This window comes from Propithecus coquereli, unplaced genomic scaffold, assembly GCF_000956105.1.
Source record: "Propithecus coquereli isolate 6110/MARCELLA unplaced genomic scaffold, Pcoq_1.0 Scaffold358, whole genome shotgun sequence".
In the NCBI taxonomy this organism is placed as follows: domain Eukaryota; kingdom Metazoa; phylum Chordata; class Mammalia; order Primates; family Indriidae; genus Propithecus; species Propithecus coquereli.
Genome location: NW_012149263.1, coordinates 94,798 through 116,853, shown reverse-complemented (window position 1 = coordinate 116,853; position 22,056 = coordinate 94,798). Strand labels below are relative to the sequence as shown.

The window sequence follows — 22,056 nt, the reverse complement described above, 5'->3', positions numbered from 1 at the left end:
AGACGGTTTCCACCAAGGGACTGCGACCTCCGAGGCAATGCCGGTCGAGGCCTGAGCTCGCCGCCCGGGGCGCTCTCCTGCAGCTGATTTACACACTCTCACTGCGACTCTCGACTCTCTAAATCAATCTTCCTCCAATTGCCTCCTGGCTCCCAGCGGCGTCCTGGGCCTGCCCTGCGTGAGTAACTCTGCCAGCTGCTCCCGCACCCTGGGCAGCTTCGCCTAGAGCCCCTGCTAGAGCCTCTGACGGGGAGGGGCACTGGTGGGGGGCAGCCCGCTGTGCCAGACTTACAGAACTGCTGGCAGGGCAGGCCTGGCTGGGCAGTAGTCGTGGGCAATGTCTCTATTACTGCCCACGAACCAGCGCGCTCCACTCGATTGGTGGGTGCCTTCCCCCACTACTATTTTGTGAATGTTTAGGATAATTACTTCTTTTTCATATTAATAAACACTCTGAGCTGGCAGTTGGCTTAACTTCGGCATATTTTATTGCCAAAAGAAATGGTGGAAGCAGGTACAGTTAGCTGGGGGACAGGTTTTCCTTCCACAAAGGAGCATGAAAAGCTCACTCTGTTCAGCCTTTGTTATGTTTTAAAAGTGTCCCTTGTTAGGGATTTTGAGTGTCTTCAGCTGAAGGCGGAGCTACTGCTTAAGAGGGGTCCAAGATCTCAGGGCCCCTGGCTGGGCCAGGCAGGGGGGTGTGGCCCCTCGTGCCCCCGCTCTCCTCCCTGGAAACTGGCAAGAGGTGTGGAGAGACCCTCTTGGGTCTTGTCTTCATGTCAGGGACCCCTGAGAAGCGCCTGTGCGTAGAGGGAAGGGGTAGAAGGGAGGAGGCCCCCCTTTTCCAACATCTCTCCCCCGCCTTAGCAGGGTCCAGGGGTGGGAAGGGCTGTCTGGGCTGTCACCTTCCTCCTGACAGCTTCGGCTTCCCTGGCTGTGCCATGGGCTAAAGGTGCCGGCAGGTTCGAGCATGAAATCCTGCAGGAGCTCTGTGACACCAGTGGCCCCATTAACTCCCTTGTGACAGAGGAGAACAGCAGGGACAGCACTGGGATTCCACGCAGCCATGCCATGTGCCTTCACCCCACCCCCACCCCGCTGTGTCTGGCTCCACTCCTCCTCTTCAAGGGGCCTGCCCTGCTCCCTGCTTTGTGGGGACGGACAGCAGCTCTTCTCCAGTTGCCCCTGGTTCCCACCAGCCTGGCCGTCATGACCCACAACCTTGTCTCAACAAAGAAACAAGAAGTATCCCCCAACCCAAGCCCTTTGACCAGAAGCCACTTCCAGCTGTGGGACAGCTGTGGGACAGCTGTGGGCTGTGGTCAGGAGCCCCATGGGAATGTGCTGGGCCCTAACTCTTGTCACCCCTTTGTGTGGCCCAGGATGCCAGGACCCCCTATTCCCGCCAGCCCTAGACCCCCTTCCCTTGCAGAGTCAGCGTGGCTCACTCCTCAGGGGTGCGACTGCATGAGCCTGGCCCCTGTGTGAGCTCTGGCATGTTATCCACCTCCCTGGGCCTCCGTGTCCTTGTCTGTAAAATGGCATTAGGGACAGTCTCTGCCCTACAGGGCTGCTGTGAGGTTTCTATGTGCTAACGTTTGCCAAGCATTCACTTATGGGCATTATGGTGCCCATAAGTGCCCAGTACCTGTTGGCGGTGGGGAGGGCAGTCTATGTGTCCTGATCTCCCCCACTCACTTCTCCGTAGGACTCTGCGCCCAACACCAGTGCCCGGCTGGGCAGCGGGGCAAGCCCTCTGGTAGACTCTCCCTCCTGAACCCCTCTCCACTGTGCACGCTCCTCCCCGGCCCCCTCCCTGTCCTCCCTCCAGGTTCTTCTCCATTCTGCCTTGGAGGGAACTTGGAAAAGGTCCTGCCTAACTCAGCCACCCTGATTGAAGGCCCTACAGGGGCCGCCCTCTCTCCCCACACTCCCTCTCCAGGGCCTGAACCTTTGGTTCCTCCTATGGTCCCAGCCTTTGTTCCAGCCCTTTCTCTTCTTCAGCAACAGTGGTCACCTCTGCCCCACCCTGGCCTGGGTCAGTATCCTCCCCACCCTCCTCCAGTTCTGAGTTCTCCCCAGGCGGGCTGGGCCTCCAGCTCCAGGGCTGAACCAGAACCAACGGCCACTGCTGCAGACACGCACGCCCGCCCCGGAAAGGCCCCGGATGCTGCCCCCGCCCCACCCGCACCGCAGCCCGAGGCCCCCGCGTGGGTCCCCGCTCCTCCCCACGGCTCCGCCCCACCCGTCCTGCTGGACCCGGCGCTGGAAGGGGCGGGGCAGGAATCCCGGCCCGCCCCCGGCCCCGCCCCTGCCCCGCCCCCGGCCCGTGTGGGTACCCGGCCCGGCTCAGCTGACGCCGCAGTTCACGTGACCCTCGCGCCGGGCGAACATGGCGGCGGCCGCCGGGTGAGTGCTGCTCCTGTCCCCGGCGTCCTCCGGCGCACAGAGAGCGGCCCTGGGCGTCCCGGCGGACGGCAGGTGACAGCCCCCAGCCGGGCCGCGGGGCGCCGGCTCTTAGCTCCGAGCGGATCAGCGCTGGAGTCCGCGGCTCCTGTCCACCCGCCCGCTGCCCGCTGGCCTGGGGGCCACCGTGGTGCTCGGGCCCCACCCACGCGCGTGCGCGGCCGAGGTGGGGGATCGGGTGGACACGCGTGTTCACTGCCATGATCCTCAGATGGGAAGGCGGCATTGCAGGGGCTCCAGGCATCGGGCGCTTCCCAGAGGAGGCGGTGTTTGAGGGGGGCTTGGAATCCTTATTTCCCCTAAGGGCGCTTCTCACTTCATTCGGGGCCCTGATGTCACCTTCTCAGAGAATCCTTTCCTAACCCCCATGACACTTTTTGTAGTCCTTATTTCCAGCCGATAAACTCTGTGGAGCATTCGTACTTGTTGATCGTCTTCTCTGCGTGTAGAATGCTAGGGCGGGCCCTTCTCTGGTTCACCCTGGGCCTCACTGCCCCAGTGCCTTGCACACAGTAGGCACTCCGTCCATCTGGCCCAATGGAAGAAGGGCGAGTGGTCCTAGTGGGAGGAAGTGTGGGCAGATGGGCTCACTGGAGCGTTGGGGAGAATGTCCCAGATGAGGGAGCATCTGAGCAAAGGTTGAGAGTTCAGAGTGTTTTGGGGACAGAGAGTAAGGCAGGTGCCAAGGCTACAGGGCGTGGTACCTCAGGTGGCCTCTCCAGACTTTGTCCTGTCCCCTGGGCTATGTGTGAGTTCAGTGGGGGGGGGGGTAGGCTTGGCGGTGCCGTGGGCTGGGAGAGGCAGGGGTTGGAGGCGCAGTGCCCCGCGTGCCAGGTTGGGAACTGAGATCGGAATGGGGGAACTAGTGGACCGAATGCATCTCTCTTTTTGGGAGGCGGAGAGAATGGCAACAGAAAGTGGTTCTCAGTTGGTCCCCAAGATTGGGGGGACTTAGAACATATAAATCAGACATTTAGTGGGCACCTGCTATAGTCCAGGAATGCAGGAATGGCACCGGGCCCACCTTAGGTGCTCAAAGGCCGCTGGGACAGACAGACACATGGGACTCTTGTCACCCATCTGTGTCTGGTCTTGGTATGTGCAAAGGAGGGGCATGGACTCTGGGGCTTGGGGGAGAGTGTGGGAAGGCATCAGTCCGTGGATGATTTTTGTGCTAGTCCTTAAGCAATGAGACACCCTTCAGGTAGAGAACTGTGCATATAGAGATGGGTATCAGGGAACTCAGGGTCAGAGCCTTGAACCCAGCAGGTGACCCTCTTAAAGAGCAGAGTGAGCAGGCTGGTGCCCACCTGTGGGTATGCTGTATGTCTGGGTGGGGCAGGTGGTCACAGGGAGTTCCAGGGGCTGCTGCTGTCCTGAAGATACCGAGGAGCCCAGCTGGTGACTGGACAGAGGACTCTTCTAGCAGAGCTGATTTTTCTGGGCCACTGTGCAGGGTGGATGGGGTGGGTAAAACAGGTTTTAGAGAGGTGTGCTGTCGGAAGGGTGCAAGGAGCTTCCAGAACTTGACAGGGCCTCCTTGAGAAGAGCTATCCCAGGCTGGTGTGGAGCTGCCCTGTGGACACTTTGAGTCTGAAGTCGAGCCTAGCGCCTTCCTTAAGGGAAGGAGGATTGAATGTATTTCCAGCAAATCCTGGCTTCCGACTTTACTCACAGGACAGGTCAGAGTGTCAGGCATAATGAGGCATCACACCAGCAAGTCACGGCCATGGGCTCGTTGGGAGTTGGATTTGGTTGCCTACAGATTCCTACCAGACTCTTGCACAGGGGAGGCCCATGAAAGTTCCAGGGGACTGGGGTATGCCCCATATGATTTGGGGAGCAGTGGAAGCCCTAAGCTAGCATCTCAGATTCAGTGAGAAACTCAAGATGCTCCTCTGGGGAGTGTTTCAGGGTTGATCCTGCTCTGCCCTGCCAGGCTGTGCATGGACTTCAGGTTGAGACGGTGTCTGCTGTGAGGTCACCTCCCGTACCCCATGGAGAGGGCCCCCCCATGGAGAGAAGCCCTGTCTTCTCCTTGGCTCCAGCCAGACCTGTCTGCATCTGCCCCCGAGCCCCCACGTGGCTTTTTCCATTCTCCTCTTCCCTTGCCTACTTACCTGCTGGCCCTGGAATGCCCTTCTCCTCTGACATGATTGTTCCCATGCTTGCAAGCCCAGCCCAGATGTTTCCTTCTCCCAGAAGTTCCTGATCTCCCAGTCAGGGCTTCCTTCTCAGAACACCAGAGAATCCTAGTTTCCCCCCTGGGGAAACAGACACTTGTCCACGACTGCCCATTGTGCTTGGGTGAGGGGCTGCTTCCTGCCCATTGTGCTTGGGTGAGGGGCTGCTTTCTGCCCATTGTGCTTGGGTGAGGGGCTGCTTCCTGCCCATTGTGCTTGGGTGAGGGGCTGTTTCCCTTCACGCCTCTCCTGGCATCCTGGGAGCCCAGGGAGCACTTCAGTTTGTGTCCCCAGGGCAGTCTGTGGCGTCCCTGTGATTGGTGCTTAGTAAATGAAAGGGGGATTTATTCTAAATTAGTCCTGCTTTCCTGGGAGACTCTCAGTGCTTGAGGAAAGGAATTGTGATTGGGAGGGGGGACAGAATTCTGAGGAGTAGGCTGAAGAAATATCTTCAACTGAGTGGCTCCCAGGAGTGTTGCAGAGCCAGCAAGAAGCAGCAGGTGAGCTGGCCTGGGTGTGCCCCTCTTGGGTCATAGGTCACGCTGGAGTCAGCATTATTCTGGAGGGAAGATGTCTGGAGGAGGCATGTTCTGGGCCAAAAGCCCATGTTCACCCTGATGTGAGTCTTGTGCTCCTGGTGCAGGGGCCTCGGGCTGACCCTGGGGCCGGGGTAGGGTGGGTGGGGGGAGGGGGCTGGCCACTGAGCGCACCTTTGCCTCATAGCTCTTCCCAGGTCCTGACTGCATACAGCCTTCTCGTCCCCACGTGTGCTTGGCCTCCTGACCCTCCTCAGGAGCAAGAGAGGCGGGGTGGCGGATGCTGAGCAGCTGTCTCAAGGCCCTCTCCAGCTGTGGTGACCCAGTGGTTGGGGATCCTGGCCCGGGGGTCCTGGCCCCGTGCTGGAGGCAGGGGTGAGGGGGGAGGCTGTCCTTGGCTGGCCTCTCTTGCCAGGAGCTTAGCAGCACGGCCCCATCCAGAAGTGGCTCCACACTCTGGAGCAGGAATCTTGTCTTTGTCTATGCCGTGGACCCCACGGGCGTCGGTGAAACGTAGGCACTATTCTCAGCGTAATGTTTTCAAATCCATGGGACAGATACAGAAGATTGCAAAGACAACCGATTACATGGAAATACAGTTACCAAAATGTTTAATAAATTTGTGATACAGTCGTATATGCATCTTTATTAATGCACTAAGTAATAAAAGCTAGCAGATCTACTAACTGCCTTAATTGTGAAGTAGTGATGAGCAAAAGTGACATTTGAGATACTGCAACAGCAATAATGTGATATGGAAATACCTTTGACTCTTGTTGGTGACAGGTTCACATGCCCTGCGAATGCTGAGTGGTTAGTTGCTTACGTTAATAATTGAAGAAAATGTAGATTTGAATTAGAGGTTAGAGAAAATACAGGCGTAACTTCTTCTCATCCAAGTAGTTGAGCCCCTGAATTCTGTGCATGAATCCCCAGGGGTCCGTGGGCCTAGGGAGAGCCCTGCAGGTGGCCATTGAGGAGAAAGGAGAGGGTGGCTCAGCATGGATATGGGGACACAGGTTGGGTGGACAGGGACATGTTGCAGGGATAGTGGCGTCACGCCCTTTCGGGGGGCTAGTCCCATTCTTGGTCACTCTGTTCTTGGCCCTGGGCTGCTGACTGGGCCTCAGTGGTTGCCTGGGGGAGGGCTGGCGCTGGGGGCCAGAGGCTTGTTCTGTGGGTCTCCTCGAGGCCTGGAGCTGCTCGACCCCCAGCCCCTGCTGTTCCTCCCCCAGCATTGCCCGCGCCCTCATCTGCCTGCAGTAGAACATGCCTTATTTGCCCTGGGCCTTGAGGGTGACATGGCTTCTGCCTTTAAAATTCCCGGTGCCAGTTAACAAAAGCTCTAGCAGAAACCAGTTGGACATGTTTTATTGGTGCTGCTTTTGCTGAATTTGCAGGAAGAAGTCATCCCCGTTGGCTCTGGGCCTGACAGCCTCTCTGGGGCTTTGGTTTATGCCGTTAGAAATCAAAGGGCATGTCTCTATAAACCTTGATTCTGGGGCTGTCATGCAGTAATAAATGACTGTAGTGAGTCGCCCTGCCTGGCGGCTCCCGCAGAGCTGCCCTTCTCATGCCGGAGCCCAGGACAGAGTGGGTTCTGTCTGGCGGAGCCCCAGAGAGGAGGACGAATTGTGGTAGAATTTCTTCACAGGTGCAGCTGATGGCTCAAGGAGTGGGTGGCTTATCAGGTTTTCTGTCTTGATCTGAGCAGCCTGGCCCTGGGGCTAGGAGACCGCAGTCTGGGCGCCCTGGGAGAGTTAGGCCTCTCAGAAGGTTCTGGAGGAGAGGAGGCCGAGCCCTTTTGAGAGCTGTACAGGTGGGGAGGGCAGCCAGGCAGAGGGAGAGGGGAGCAGGGGCCAGTGTGGGCAGGGCTGGGTGCTGCAGGCCAGTGGCCCAGGATGGGCATTTTCAGCGAGTTCTGCTGTTGGGTGACTGGCCGAGGCCCCCTGCAGCAGTGTCCTTGCTGCCATGCTGTTGGGGAGGCTGTACAGGCGACTTTCACCCCATGCCCTCCCCCCATGCAGGGAAAGGGTGTGGGCGGCCGTGGCGGGACCCCCATGCGGGGGTGCTGTGGCTGCACTTTCAGTTCCCGATGGTGTGCCAGCTGGGACGCAGTGTTGTTTACAAGCTGTCACCGAGTTCCCTCTACCCTTTTATCCTTGTGGCTGAGCAAAGCAGAAAAGCGTCCCTGACTCGGAGGAAGCCCTGGCTGCTGGTGACCACCCAGCCGCCGTCTACCCTTCCGGCAGGGGAGGAGGGGCACGTGCGGGAGGGGAGCTCTCGTCCCGTCAGCACGTGTGGGGTGTTTCCGGCCCCTCCACCCTTCCTGGCCAGGCTGGGGCCTGGGCTCTGCTTCCTGCCCTGCGGGGCTGATGCGGCACCCTCTGGTCTGCACAGCTGTGTGCGTGGCCCCTGTGACAGCTGTGGCAGGCGCTCATCCAGCAGATGTTCACTGAGCACTTGCTGCGTCTCAGGCAGGGGGCTAGGGACAGCAGGGACCAGCCAGACCTGGAGCTCCGTCTCACGGAGTCCACACGGGGCGGGGACTGCAAACACTAACAAGCACCTGCGCACTTAGGTTAGAGGGGACTGAGTGTTGCACTCGGGACCCGGCCCCAAGCCAGGAGTTCACTTGAGCAGCCACGGAATAGTTTAACACAGGGACGATTTGTGACCTGTGGGCAGGTTAAGGGGACCTGGGAAGGAAGAGGAGGGGAGCCGGTCAAAACCCAGTGAGGGCTGTGCTGTGGGACAGGGCGGTCTGGCCGGAGCTGTGGCCCTGGGTGGAGGGAGCCAGGGGAGTGGATTCTCTGTCCCCTCCCTCTCCTCCTGCCCCCCAATCTCTGGGCCTCCCGTTGGCTAAGCCCACCTGGAGGCCTGAGGCAGGGGTCGCGCTGTGGAGGTCGGGGGTCGGGCAGGCCAGCCCTGGGCACAGAACAGGGTGGGTGGATCCGCAGGGCAAGCGGGTAAACCCACGGCCAGTGCTAATGAGGGGTGGGCGGGTCTGGGAGGCTCAAGTCCAAAGAGGGAAGCGAGGAAAGACCACCCTGAGTGGTGGCATCGGAGCCAGGTTGTGCAGGAGGTGTCTCTGCTCCTGTGCCCCCGGTGTGAGGGTCCCATGAGAGGTGAGTGGGAGGGACCCCAGGCCTCTTCACCCCCCAGGCAAAGCCCCAGCTCTGCGCCGTCCCTGCCCTCCTCAACCTCCATGCCCACCTGTTTCCCCTGGCTGGAGAGCACGGGGGGCTCCCTCCTGCCACCCTGGCCCCACGCTCTCTCCACACTTGCTTCCAGCTGCTTCCTGGGACCGCCCTTGCCGTCTCTGTTCGTTCCTTCCTTCAGCCCCTGCCCTGTGGAGCTTACGCTTTACCTGGAGGGACCACAGGCCGATAAGTTAGAGCGATGAGTGCTTTAGAGAGCGGTTAAGGGGCCCAGGGCGTGAGGCTTGGATGGGCTGACTGGGAAAGCTGCCCTTGGAAGGGGCCACTTCTGCAGAGGCCAGATGAAGTGAGCAGGTGGGCCGAGTGTGGGCACCTGCCAGAGGCGCAGTCCCTGCAGGGCACGCGGTGGAGGTCGGAATGTTCTGGGGAGTTCTGGGGCGGCTGGAGTGTTTAGGGGAGAGAGAGGGATGTGTTGCGGCGGAGGGCGCAGGGGTGAGGTGGGCCCGGATCCCTCTTTGCACTGGGTGTCCTTGGGCACCAGGAGGCCAGGGGGAGGGCTTGAGCAGGCGCCTGCTGGGACGGCGTTTCCAGAGTGATCGCTGGGCTGGGCTGCGGGGAGCTGGCACAAAGAGAACAGTTGAGAGTTGCCTGCAGATGTCCAGGCAGACGTGGGGATGCCCACGCTGGGAGGTGGCCCTGGGGACGGGCATGTGCGTCAGTGGAGTGGCATGAGAGAGGAGACAGAGATGGCCTGGGCAGCGTCAGGACAGCGGGGCCTTTCTGTGCGGGGGAGGCTGGGGCGGAGCAGGTTTTGGGTCTGAGTGGGGCCCACTGAGCTGGGGTGGCTGCATCTGAGGGCAGGATCCGGTGGCCAGTGGGATCTGTGAACTGGAGGGGGATGTCATGGCCTCGGGGTACAGCTGGTACTGAGAGCCGGGGGACGGGGCCGGCTCAGCTGTGCTGATGGAGGGAGCCCGGCTGGGAGAGAGGTCCCAGGACCCAGCTGAGCTGGGGCTCCAGCAGGAAGGTTGAGCCAGCCGTGGGGAGGCTGGCCGTGGGGGGACTGGGGGCGCAGGCGCTGGGCTGGGTTTCAGCAGACGCAGTAGCCCCCAGTGTCACGGGCACTGAGCGGCCCGGCAGGGACTGGGAGCCCACTGCAGATCCCGGAGCGTGGGGTCACCGTGGCCTGGCGGGCTGGGGGTGGGGTGGGGTGTGGAGCCTGCTGGGGGTAGACTGAGGGGAGCATGGGGGGCTGTGGGGTTGAGTGACTCTTTAGAGGACATTTACTGCAGAAGGGACAAAGACGTAGACTGCTGAGGACACGGGGGTTGGAGAAGCGTTTTTCTTTTAAAGATGGGTGGGGTCACTCCGTGTCCAGATGCAGAGAATGAACCTGTAGAGGAGAATTGATGCAGAACAGGTGTGGGGCGAAGAGGAGCGGCCTCAGGTGGGAGCACCTGTGGGCAGGGCCCAGAGGCCCGTGGGGCTCTGAGTGCCGGCAGGTGAGCTGTGTTCTCTGTGAGCTGGGAAGCCTGCAAGTCCCCCTGCCCCGCCGGGAGCCGGCAGCAGCTCTGTCCCTTGCCGGCCCCTCTGCCTGCCTGGGTCGAGGGCCGCTGCCCACAGGTGCGTCTCCCCACGGGTCCCTCTCGGTCACCTGGCAGGTACTCACTGGACTGGGCTCAGGGTGCCCTGCATGGGCGTGGGACACCCGAGTTGGGCTGTGGGGTGGCGGCAGATGCGGGGTGCATGGGCGGGAGCCGTGTTCCTCACCGGCCCTGCGGACGGTCAGCTCCGTGAGGCAGGAGTCGAGCGTGTTTCCACACCGCTGCCCGCGTTCCCTCCCGGCCTCACCTGCCCGCCAGCGACCCACACCCAGCTGTCCCTTCTCCCCAGCGTGGGCCGGGAGCGCAGGGTCGGCGTGGGCATGTGTGGCCGACAAGCCCCTGTGGTCCTCAGGAGCCCCGGGGAGGGGCTGTGTCTGGGTCACAGCAGGTTGAGCTTGGGCTTGCCACGTGCTAATGACGGGGTCTCCCAGCAGGCTCGGCCCTCCGCTGGGGTCCACGCTTGGAGGGGCTGACGGAGGCCCGTGTGTGCTCGTGTCCTTGCAGACCCGCGTTCTGGCTGGGGAACGAAACCCTGAAGGTGCCGCTGGCGCTCTTCGCCCTGAACAGGCAGCGCCTGTGCGAGCGGCTGCGGAAGAGCCCTGCGGTGCAGGCCGGCTCCGTCGTGGTCCTGCAGGGCGGAGAGGACGCCCAGCGCTACTGCACTGACACCGGGATCCTCTTCCGCCAGGTGAGCCCGCCCCTTGGCCTCCACACCTCCAGCGTGCCGCGGGCCCCTGCGGGTTGGCGTTAGAAACCCATCTTCTGACGACGAGTCTAGTTCCTTTCCTCTCCACTGCCACGCCCAGGGCTGGGGCCCGACCACGGTGGGGACTCCAGAACCTCCCTGCGGGCAGGTAGGGCCTGGGGGCACGGCCTTCGGGCGTCTAGGTCAGCGGGGAGCTGAGCGTGGAGGGGAGGTTCGCGGCACGGCCTCCCCAGGTCTGCCCCGGCGGGGCACGGACGGGCTGCTGAGTGTTTTCGACCAAAAGCACCTCCCGCCTGCGGGGTCCCGTCCCCTGCGCCACGGTTCTCGCAGCCACGAGCCTGCAGTCCCTGGCTGCCGGAGACGGAGGGGTCTAAATAAGCCTCTTCTGACTAGTCCTGGTGCTTCTCGAGGTTTAAATATTCTGTGGTTTAAAAACCGATTTCCTAAATTCAGCTGTTGGCTCCCCTGCTGATGTTCTGCGCGGCTAATTTTAGCAGAGATCCTCCTCCACTTCATACCTTCGTGACGTTATTTTAGCTCACTGTTTATTGCTAAACACCGAAGCCGTCAGCTGCCCCGGGGGTGGGAGAGGGAAGTAAGACGTCCACGTGGAGGAATCCATTGCGGCGCAGGGATCCGGCCTGGGCGTCGGAACTCGGGGGGTGCCCTCCCTGCCTGCCACGGCGGGCGGCGTGGGGCAGGGCCGAGTGGGGCCCGTGGTGCTGCTGGGCCCCGGGGTGCCCTGTCCGGGGAGCTGGGCGTGGCCAGCGAGGTGGGGACGCGGGTGGGTGCCTGTGTGAAACCCGCATCATCAGAGAGAACTCAAAGCACGGCCGGAGGAGCCCCCAGGCTGCGCCCTGCCAGACCACGGGGGATGAGAGGGGAGAGGGGTGGGCTCAGCGGGAGTCGGGAGCGGGTGCCGAGGGAGAGGGCTGTGTGGGGCTGGGGCCAGTTTCCAAGAGAAGGTGGCCCCAGCTGGCTCTCCGGGTGCCGGGGAGCAGGTGCTCGGAGAGCTGCCTTCCTCCCTCCTGGTGCCTCAGGGTCCCCTGGGTAACGAGGCCCCTCGTTCCCGCCGCAGGAGTCCTTCTTCCACTGGGCATTCGGCGTCACCGAGCCAGGCTGCTACGGAGTCATCAGCGTGGACACCGGGAAGTCGACCTTGTTCGTGCCCAGGCTTCCTGCCAGCCACGCCACGTGGATGGGAAAGTAAGCAGCAGTCGGGGCAAGTCTCTGTGGCTCACCACGGGCTGGCGGCGGGTAGGGTGGGGGCAACGCAGGGCTGGGCCCGTGGGTGACGAGGAGGGGAGGAGTGGCAGGGGTGGGGGGCGGTGGTCCCAGCCCCTCTGTGCCAGCACCCAGCACCCCTGGCTGGGGAGGGCGTCAGAGCCGGAGCTACAGACTGGTGGGCCTTGTTTGGAGGTGTGGTTTGTTCATCTGCAAATTCTGGGTTCCAGGCTTTGTTAAGATGCCAGCGGCTTTGGCCCCAGTGGGCGCGGTGTGGGCCTGCACGTGCCCGCGTGTGGTGGGTTCGGGTCGGGGATCCCCTTGCTGAGGTGCAGGGTGTTATTCGATGCCGGCCTCTGCACACAGGTGGGCTCTCTGCCAGCTCTGTGGGGCGCGGTGGGGTCCCTGGCTGCCGAGTGCCTCCCCACCCTCTGTGGTACCTGCCGCTCCGGGGGTCCCCCCGGGAGCTGTTCCCTCCTGCTCAGAGGCGCCGAGGCAGAAGCTGTGCTTAACCAGGGAGGTCTGAGGTGATCAGAGGACCCCGCTAAATGCTCGCGCCTCCCAGCGTGTCATTTCTGCCGGGAGAGTAATTATTCCGGCTAATGTGTAAATTGCAGCCTTCGCTGCCTGGTGCCCCAGAACGCTCATTACCTGGCGGGCTGGCGGGTCTGTGGCTGCTTTGAGTGACGGGCCACCTGCCGCTGCAGGGACTGGGCTCTGCGCAGAGGGCCGGGGCCATGGCGGGGCCTCCCCAGACTCGCGGGGCTTCAGGCGCCAGCCCTCCCCGCCGCCGGCCCTTCGGTGCAAGCCCCGCACCTCCTTTGCTGGCCCCGGCGTGTACCCCTTCTGCTGTCTGGGGCCAGAGGTTCGGGTTCACAAACTGCTGACCGTTCTGCTCCGAGGCCGCTTGGCAGGATCCCAGCTTGGCCCTGGGCCTTCAGCCTTGCCGTGAAGACCTGGCTCTGGGCAGCGTTGGCAGCAGAGGGGAAGAGGAGGGCTCTTTCTCCTGGGGGATGGATTCCTGGCTGGGCCCTCGGGAGGAAGAGTGGAGAATGGACACCCCCGATCCAGCTAGCCTTGGGGTGCGTGGCTGGGCTGCCGCCGGGAGGCCCTCGCCTGACGACGTCTTCCCATCCTGTCGTCATCTGTGTTGTCGACCTTTTCCCCATTCTTGGCTGAATCCTACAGCCACCCTGTTGTGAAGGAGGAAACAGCCACGTGGTGGTGTGACCTGTGCTGGCCTGGTGGCCCCATCTTGTTGGAGCTGCGATCAGAGCCGAGCTTTCCTGCCGGCTCAGTGCAGCGTCGCTGCGGAGGTCGTGGGGCTTGAGAGTGGGTCTGTCACTGCTGGGGCTGCGATTCCTTTCCTGGGGGCCTTGGCGATGCTGCTCATGGGCCACCCCCAGGCTGTGGGTGCTCCCTGTGGGGACGGTCACGTCTGTGACACTGACACGAGGCAGAGACGATGCCAGGAGGCGGGTTGTAACGTCCACACGTGGCCACAGCAATGTTTCTGGCCGTTCGCTGGCAGCAGGTGGAATCTGTTTTCCTCCTGCTCGACCCCGGGAGGACCTCACGGCCGCCTGCGTGCACAGATGCGGCAGCGCCGCCGTGTGACTTCTCAGGCCAGACTGGAAAGCGCACCGTAGCTTCCGCCTGGTTCTCTCTCTCACGGTCGCCCTGGGCACCCAGACTCACCCGTGCGGAGGGACCGAGCGCTCGTGCAAATGAGCTTTCGGGGGATCCCAGGCTCCAGCCTGCGACCTGCTGACGTCCTGGACATCGCGGGGCAGGGATTGACCACCCTCTGTGGGGTCTGTCTGAATTCCCAGCCGAAACGGTCCGGGAACAATGACAGATGGTTTTTCACTCCTCTGAGTGTCGGAGTAGGTGTCACCCAGCCCTGGTAGCCGGAATGACCCTGACGAAGGTCTAGATCTGGTCTCCGTAAGAGGATTCTCTCAGCAGCCTTTCTCCACCCGAGGTGATCCCAGGAGCGGAGCTGTGGCCTCGGCTCTTCCTGCAAGTGGCGTGTCTCGGGAGGAGCTGGGGCCCCTGTGCCGAGTGGCCCTCGCTCGGCTCTGGGTGGCACGTGCAATTCTGCGCTGTTTGCCGTCTCAGCCTCCCTGGGGCCCTGCCCCCAGCTCAGAGCCCAGCGACACGTCCCACTGCCCAGTGAGCCAGCACTGCAGGGGGGGCAGATGCCTCCCTCTGTGAGATGTGGGGATGGGCAGTGATGGGGGAAGACGGCTTCAGGGAGGGTCTGATCAGGGCCCCACCTGGAATTTCTGTGCTGGGAGGTGGAGGGGCTCTGAGTGCATCTCCTCTCCTGTCTGTCTGCGTCTTTTTATGAAGACCTGACTCTCGCAAGAAGTGTGGGGGTGCCCAGCCATGGGTTGAAGGTGGACATCCTTTGGGGCTGGGAGGAGGGGCCAGGTCCTGCCTCGGGGACTCCACTGTCTGGTGCGAAACCTGAGCACATCTCACCACGTCTCCCCACACCCACCATCTGGGGAGCCAAATGGCGCTTGGCTTGCCGGTTTAAAACCCAGGAGCTGATTGGGCAGGGAACAGCTGTTAGCGGTTGGCTTTCTGGGGTGTAATCTTCAGTGATACAGGAATAGCGTTCGGTGCCTTGGCCACAGCTGGGTTTCAGAGTGGCTGCTAAGAGTTCTCCTTTAGTCTCTCCCCACTCTGTCGGGCCAGCTGTCTGTCTGGTGTATCGCGCAGGCTCGCGTGACCTTGAGGGTGCAAACGGGTCTGTGGGTTGGTCTCCCCCGCTGGAGAAGGCTCGGCGTGCACGCTGGGCAGGTCAGACCGAGCAGCCTCGGTCCCAGGGGGGATTCCGGCCCCACAGCTGAGAGCCGGATCCTGCGACCTGGGGACCTGGTCCCCCTGCTGTGGCCACCTGCAGCAGACCTCTCCCTTCCTCTGCCCTGGGGTGAGTCCCCCTGTCCTCAGCCTTCAGGAGGAAAGGCACGGCTGTGACAGGGCGGTGGTGAAGGTGCCGGTTGTTTGGGGCTGGACCTGGGGAGCGGCCAGATCTGATGGCGCGTGGCTGCTTCCAGACGCTCCCGGAATCAATAGGGCGCCGGGAGCGGGGCTGCTGGGATTACCTGGCCTTTGCAATCAAAACCCACCAGACTGAACATTTGACCTTCAGCTCCTCGGCTTCCTTTTGAGCCTCTATCTGATGGCTTTTGAAAACCCATCTGGCAGATCCTGCAATTCAGGGTCGCCCAGGGAAACAACAGCCCGTCCGTCCACGGGACCTGCCACTTCCTGTGTAAATGGTCTGTCCTATTGACAGCGTTGCAGACGCCGAGGGGCCGTGGGCAGCCTGGCGCCGGCCCGTTCCTCACCCCAGGCCCTGTTTGGGACAGGAGGGTGGTGGCTTCTGATTCACTTTCATCTGGAGTCTTTGCGCACGAAAGCGTGGAGCCTTTTGACGTGAGAGTGTTTCCCGCCATGTCCCGGGGGATCGAGGCCCAGCTGATGGCAGCCTGGGCGGTGCGGGTCTGGGGTCCTCCGAGAACCTTTGCAGCTGGGCTGTGTTGTGTCCCCATCCCTGGCAGAACTCCGGGGTGGGAGGTGAGACAGTGTGCGGGGCCTGGGGTCTGTGGGGAGGCCGTGCCCGTGCTGGGGGGCCGTGTGGGCCTCGGGCTGCCCCGGGGAGTGGAGAGAGGGAGTTTGTCCAGGGACCTGCCGCCGCTCCTTCTGGAGTCAATCGGTGTGTGGTGCATGTCGTGTGTGTGGGTGTGTGTGGGGGGGTGTTTGTGATGCGCATGGGGTGTGGGGGGACAGGTGGGGGTGTCTGTGGTGTGTGCGGAGTGTGATGTGTATTTGGGGTGTATGATTTGTCACGGCCCTGCCCCCCACCCCATGCACCTTGTCTCATGAGGACCGAGGTGTCCTCAGCCTCTCTCTGACCCACCCTGGCTCCGTCTTTGATCGGGGAGTGTGTGTGGGGTCCTCTCTGAGTTCCCTTGGCGCCTACCCCGGGCAGTTTGGGGTGTCCAATCCCGGGCAGCCCCAGGCCGGGCTGGCGTTTGCCAGAGCCCACAGCGGCCCGTCTCTGTCTTCCGTCCTTGGGCCTCTCGGAGGAGACGCCACCTCGGGCGCCAGCGTCCTGCTCGCAGGAGTGGCCTCTGGGATCAGATGCCTGCGTTGCTTTGGAGAGGGCCGCTTTTCTCTTTGACAACCTAATAAAATCCTGAAATGGTTGCCGACTTCCAGCGCGGAGCAAGTGCCGCTGCTGTCGGCGGCGAGCAGAGAGAGAGGTGGCGGCCGTGGCGGCTGGAAATTGATGGCGACTGCTGTAATTTGGCCCTGTTACTTATTCATTAACCGCATGCAGGTGGTCAGCCAGCCGGCAAGACCCGCTCTTTGAAATTTCATTTTCCAGAGGGCTCCTGTGTCTGCACCGGGAGGCACTAATTTAACGTTTCCTTCCCACCCGAGGCCCCACACGGGGTGTCGGCGGCCACTGCAGGGTGAGCGGGCACCAGCTCCGACCCTGGGCTCTTGGAAAAGCCGCCTCTGACTCGTGCCAGGGCCCTGCGGCTGGCAGAGCAGCCCTGCTCAGGCCAGAGTCGCTGGGCGCTGACCCTTCTGGAGGACAAGGGCCCCATGAGTGGGAAGAGTCCTCCTCTGTCCTGCCAAAGCTGTCCTTGCGCTTGCAGGGAGAGCGTCTGGGAGTGGCATCCGCTTCCCTGCTGACCCACCCTCTCCTGGTCTGGTGGCTTCTATTCGGATCTCCCGTATGGTGGGGCCAGGCGTGAACCACCCTTTCTCACCACCCTAGGGGACAGGTGGCAGGCCCTCTGAGTGGCAACCTTTGGATCCGGCCAGCTGGGTCTTCAGCGGCTCCCAAGCTGCCAGGGGCCTCTGCAGCCAGCTTTCCAGGGAGTACGTGGGACGCCACTACTTTGCCCGTCCAGCCTGCTGCGTGGCTGCCTGGCCTTCAGTGGCTGGTTTGTCGTGGCAGTCTGGCACCCATATCCCTTAGGGTAACATTTAAATGATTTTGACTCTAATTAGCCCCAAAACATGAAAAATAAGTACCACCCAAACTTAATTATCTCTGCCCTTTAAAAAAGAATGAACCGTACAGTGTCGGAAAAGATGCTTGTCACTTTTCAGGTTTTATCCGTCAAACGGTTCTTCCTGTTGGGCACCAGGCCTAGGAGGCATTTTTTGGCAGGAAGGGCAGGAACACGTTTCCCGGTGGCTTCGCTCTGCCAGGCAGTCGGGGTGAGCTGGGAGGTTTTGGGCCCTCCCTTCCCCCGCGGGAGTGGCGGTGAGGTCAGGTGGCCACACTAGAGGCTGAGATGCCTTCTGTAGGGAGGCCCGGACACTGGCCTCGAAAGCAGGTCCTTTGTGCTTCCCCAGTCTCCTGGGAGTTTGCTTCTCGTGCCTGTCACCGCTGGAGATGACAAAGCAACTTGGGCCAGAGGCAGGGGTGGGGACTGGCTGCGGGTGCGGGGCTTGTCGTGGAGCTGGGGCAGTCAGAGTGGATGCGGTGATGCCAGTAACTCATTTCACTGGCGCCCCTGTCTCTTGCTTTTCTGTCGTGTGCTTTTGTGCCCCCCTGCAGGGTCACCTTGGTGCTGAGAGCGTCGCCGCTCGGTAGTAAAGGGCCTGCAAGGCCGCCTTGGGCTGGCCGCACAGCACGTGAGCCCTGCGTCTGGGGACTCCGCAGGCTGGCAGGTGCTTGTCATCAACTCCTGCCCCGTAGCTGCTTGCGGCTGCGCTGAGGGACGTGTCAGCCCTCGGCCGTTTAATCTTTGAGTCCTGCCTCAAACCTGGAGGCTGATGTGACTGAATTGTGCAAATTTAATTAGCGGCAGGAGCTTGATACTCAGTGATCATTTCAGAGAAGCCGAAAAGGAGAAACACAAAGGGTGTTCCGGTTGCACTGAGTGTCCCCGGCCCGAGGTGGGTTCCCGTCCATGCCCTGCTCGCTCATGTGGCTGTGAGGTCCCTGCTGCTGGTCCCTGTAGCCCTCCCGTCCTTCCCGTCCCCAGGTCCGTGCTTCCTGGTGTGGGTGGAGGGGACGTGGCGGAGGGCTCTGGGCGTGGAGTGGGATTCTGTTTCCTGCTAGCGATGCTGGTTGCTGGTGTCTCAGAGGCCCAGAGTGGCACCCAGGGTGCCGGCGTAGGAGCTCGCTTTCCAAGGGCGTCATCTCCAGGTCCCAAAGTTCTCTTCCTCTCCTCTGTGGATCCCTAGGTGTGTTGTCCTCAGCATCCTCCATACTCCTGTCATCAGCTCATCCCAAAAACCACCTGCTGTTCCTTGTCCAGGGCCCATTTGGGATCCAGCACCTGGCGGCTGTAACGCTGCGAGATCACAGGCAGTGTGGGGTGGGCAAGGGCGGGGTGATCCCTGGGACCATGCGGTGCTCAGGTGTGGGAGGGTGTGTGCGTGTCACCGGACGTGGCTCTGGCGGTCTCTCCGTGTCTTTCATGTTGCTCCTCACGTGTGCTCAGTCACCAGCAATGACACTGACTCATCTCCAGCCAAGAGCTGGGGGTGGCAGCTCGCTGGACCCAGACCACAGGTCGCTGTGACCCAAGGGCCACTATGAGGTGGGCAGGGGCTGCCCGGCCTCGTCTGCTCTGTCTTCTCCGTGGCTCGTTTTTCAGGGGTGACAAGTAAGCTTGAATTTTTCTCATCGCGTGGATTCATGCTGATGTTGACTTCTTTAAAATGTTCATTTTTTTAAAACTCTCCTTTAAAGAGGCCCCATCGTGGTCTGGAGAGCACCAGAGGCAGCTTTTCTGCCCCAAAGGGTGGGGAGCTCGGGCCAGCCACCCCGCGCGTTCTCTCTGCGGTGATGGGGAATGACCGGGGGTCGTCTGCGGCCGCTTGCAGGAGCTGGAGGTCCTGGGTCACGGAGGGACAGGCACGGGGGGTGCCGAGGGTGGCAGGTGTGGTGCGGCAGTCACTCTGTGGCCCAGCGCCCTTGGCCCTCAGCTCTATGCTGGGCAGACCTGCCTGGAGCCGGGTGCTGGCCGTGATGGGGACGGGCCCCGGGCTTCATGGGGCAGGGAGGTGGCCCTGCCGAGCCGCTGCCCAGGCCTGACCTCGGCGTCCCTGTGCTTCCCTTCGAGGATCCATTCCAAGGAGCACTTCCAGCAGAAGTACGCCGTGGACGACGTGGAGTACACCGACGAGGTGAGTGGCTGACCCGCCTCTCTCGGCAGCTCCAGGCTTCCAGAAGTCTTCTGCCGCTGCGTCCCCTCCCCACCACTGCCGTGCCTGGACCCCGGGACGCCACCACCTGGCCGCCGGCCCCCTCAGCAAACAGACCCCTCAGATGTCTCTGAAAAAGCCCTTTCTTTGCTGGGGCAGTGCCCCCGACTCAGTGGGGAAGTGCCTGGTGACTTGGGTTGTGGCCCCTGGAAGCACAAGTGAGGATGTCTCTGAGAGGCGTCCCCTCCTGTACTGGTGGCACCCGTCTGAGCTGCGTCAGACCCGGGCCCCTGTGTGGGCTCGGCCTGGGCCTTTCTGTTGGGGGGGGGGGGGGGCCTTCACGGGCCCCGGCTGGCCATAGGTGCTGCTGTCACAAAAGCCCCGGGCTGCGGAAGGGTCGTGGGGTGGAGCTGGACATCCCTTGGCTGTAATCCAGTTCCCAGCCTGGTTTTCCAGGGGGTATTGCACGGCCTGCGTAAGTGTGCGGCCGTCCTCTGGGGGTCTTTGAATCTGTCCTGAGTTCAGGCAGAAGAGGTTGCCCCTGGGGTCCTCCCCTGGCCACATTTCCCCAGGCAGAGGTCGCATGTGGACACATGCTAAGGGGTGGGCTACAGTGTGGCAGTGGCCGGGGGGGCCAGCCAGGGGTGAAGCAGCTCCCCACTTACCCTGGTCAAGACGCAGCCAGGTTACAGGGTGACAACAGTGGACAAGAGGCAGGTTCCTAGGGAGCCCAGCCGGACACCCAGCGCTGGGAGGAGCTAGTCTGTCTCCGCCTGCTCTGGGACATCCAGCTCACCTTGACCCCGAGCAGGCCAGCCTCGGCACCATGGTGTGCGCAGGCCCAGCCCTGCCTCTGGTTCTGCTGTCCTGGGATGCTGTTCCCGCTTCTCAGCCTGTCCGTGCCCTACCCAACCCTCAAGGGCTTGTGCCAGCCCCCTGCAGCCCCTGCCGACTCTGGTCCACTCTGGCATCCTGCCCTGGGCTCTGTGGACAGGTCGCGGGTGCTGACTGTGTTCTGATCTGCACCTGCCTTTAATGTCTTGTATTTGTGTCGAAGGCCCAGTTCTTCCCCCACAGACATTCCTCTTGCAGTCCCTCCCTGCCTGGTTGCAGGGACTCGTGGGCAGCAGAGGTGGGTGAGACCCAGGGCTGAAGTCAGCGGGGCACGGTCTGCCGAGGGAGGTAACCGCATAGGGGAACAGTCGCTGTGGGGTCCTGGTGCCTGGTCAGGCCTCCCCAGAGGGCCTCCGTGAAGGAGCCTCCGCTCACATCCACGGGGCCACGGGGCCTGTTTCTGCAGCACCTTCCGCCTGGCTGGACCGTAGAGAGAAAGGGGGCTTTTGATGAATCTTGTTCTCATGGGATTTCAATACCAAGCTTTTGGGGGTGACTCAGCATCTCCTGTGCTGATCTCGTGGGGTATAGCATCTGAAACAGACTGAGCATTCCTGTGCATGCCCCTGCCAAGGTCATCGCCACGTGCCCTGTATGTCTAAGTGCCAGGGAGGGAGGGGCCTGCTCGTCCCTCATTCTCACGTTGCTCCTGGCCCTCCCCTTCGGCAGGTGCGTCCCCCGCTCCCGTGCATTGCGTTCACGTTATTGCTCTTCGTCTCCTTGGTGTGAGACCTGGAGGGTGCAGCCTGGGGTGGGACCCAGGGGCCCCGGGGGTTGGGCCCTTGCTTCTGCCGGGACTTGGTTGTTCACTTGGAGCCGTCCCTGTGCCGTGGCCTCCTCGGCCACTGTCTGACGTTTTTGATTTCATAACTGGAGGGAAAGTTCAACTCCATTTATCCTGGGATTTCTGGGGAAGAGAAAGGAGAACTGGTCTCCAATTGCGGTAAAATAGAGGACGTCTTGGGTGTCAGAGCAAGGAAGTCCTCGATGGTGGTGTAGAGTGACAGCCACACGGACCAGCTCATTTTTTTTTTTTTTTTTTTTTGAGACAGTCTCGCTCTGTTGCCCGGGCTAGAGTGAGTGCCGTGGCATTAGCCTAGCTCACAGCAACCTCAAACTCCTGGGCTCAAGCGATCCTCCTGCCTCAGCCTCCCAAGTAGCTGGGACTACAGGCATATGCCACCATGCCCGGCTAATTTTTTCTATATATATATATTTTAGTTGTCCAGATAATTTCTTTCTACTTTTTTTTAGTAGAGATGGGGTCTTGCTCTTGCTCAGGCTGGTCTCGAACTTCTGAGCTCAAACAATCCACCCGCCTCAGCCTCCCAGAGCACTAGGATTACAGGCGTGAGCCACCGCGCCCGGCCCGGACCAGCTCATTCTTAGTCTGTATTTATAGAGTCGAATCTTAACCGAAGGCTTCAATAGAGTTCAAAGGGCGGAGTCTCTTTAGGGTTCAGGACGTTCTGCATTCCCAGCATCACCTTTGGTCAGTTTGGTCATCGCTGTGCTGTTTTCTTTGCAAGTGAGGGCTCCTGGTGACAGCAGGACAGGAGCTCACTCTGAGGCAGCACCTGTGGGCTCGCTCGGGTCCCCTCGTCCCTCCTGCCCTGTCCCGTGGTGAGCCAGCTTCCACCCCCTTCACGGATGAGGGGGCCGAGGCTCAGAGAGGTGAAGGGCCCCACCCAGGGCCCACAGCTGGGGGTCGTGGCGTTGGCATGTGACCGCCAGCCCTCACTGCGTGTCAGAAATGAGGAGCTGCTGCAGACACTTCTGGAAAGGGAGACTGCCAACAGGTGCAACCTGCTGGACTGAGTCCCCTGGCCTGGGAGGTGCTTCCGGATTGCTGTAGGGACCTGGGGCCTCCTCCATCGTGGGAGGTGACAGCCCCTTGTACGGGAGAGGGTGCCTCAGGCCAGTTCTATGGTTGCCGCATCTTACTTGTGGGCAACCTCAGCCATCTGTGACAACTCACAGCAGCTGGCACCTGTCTCCTCTGAAACAAGGCAGGAACTCGCCCACCCCTGGGCCACAGCTGGTCACTTGATACCATGTATGACATGCAGGTGTCTGATACGGCACACC

At 61.6% G+C, this 22,056-nt stretch overlaps 1 protein-coding gene across 2 annotated transcripts in view; it reads left to right on the top strand.

The window, feature by feature from the left end:
* The first annotated feature begins 2,261 nt into the window (after nucleotides 1–2,261).
* Nucleotides 2,262–22,056, top strand: part of LOC105816230 (xaa-Pro dipeptidase) — a 108,573-nt gene continuing 88,778 nt past the window's right edge. Inside the window, exons 1-4 of one of the 2 annotated variants that reach the window (XM_012651587.1) lie at nucleotides 2,262–2,409; nucleotides 10,455–10,638; nucleotides 11,735–11,862; nucleotides 18,993–19,056. In XM_012651587.1, coding sequence (XP_012507041.1) covers nucleotides 2,393–2,409; nucleotides 10,455–10,638; nucleotides 11,735–11,862; nucleotides 18,993–19,056 — 393 coding nt within the window. In that variant the 5' untranslated portion in view covers nucleotides 2,262–2,392. The remainder of the gene's footprint in view (nucleotides 2,410–10,454; nucleotides 10,639–11,734; nucleotides 11,863–18,992; nucleotides 19,057–22,056) is intronic. The other variant, XM_012651586.1, reaches the window with a different exon arrangement.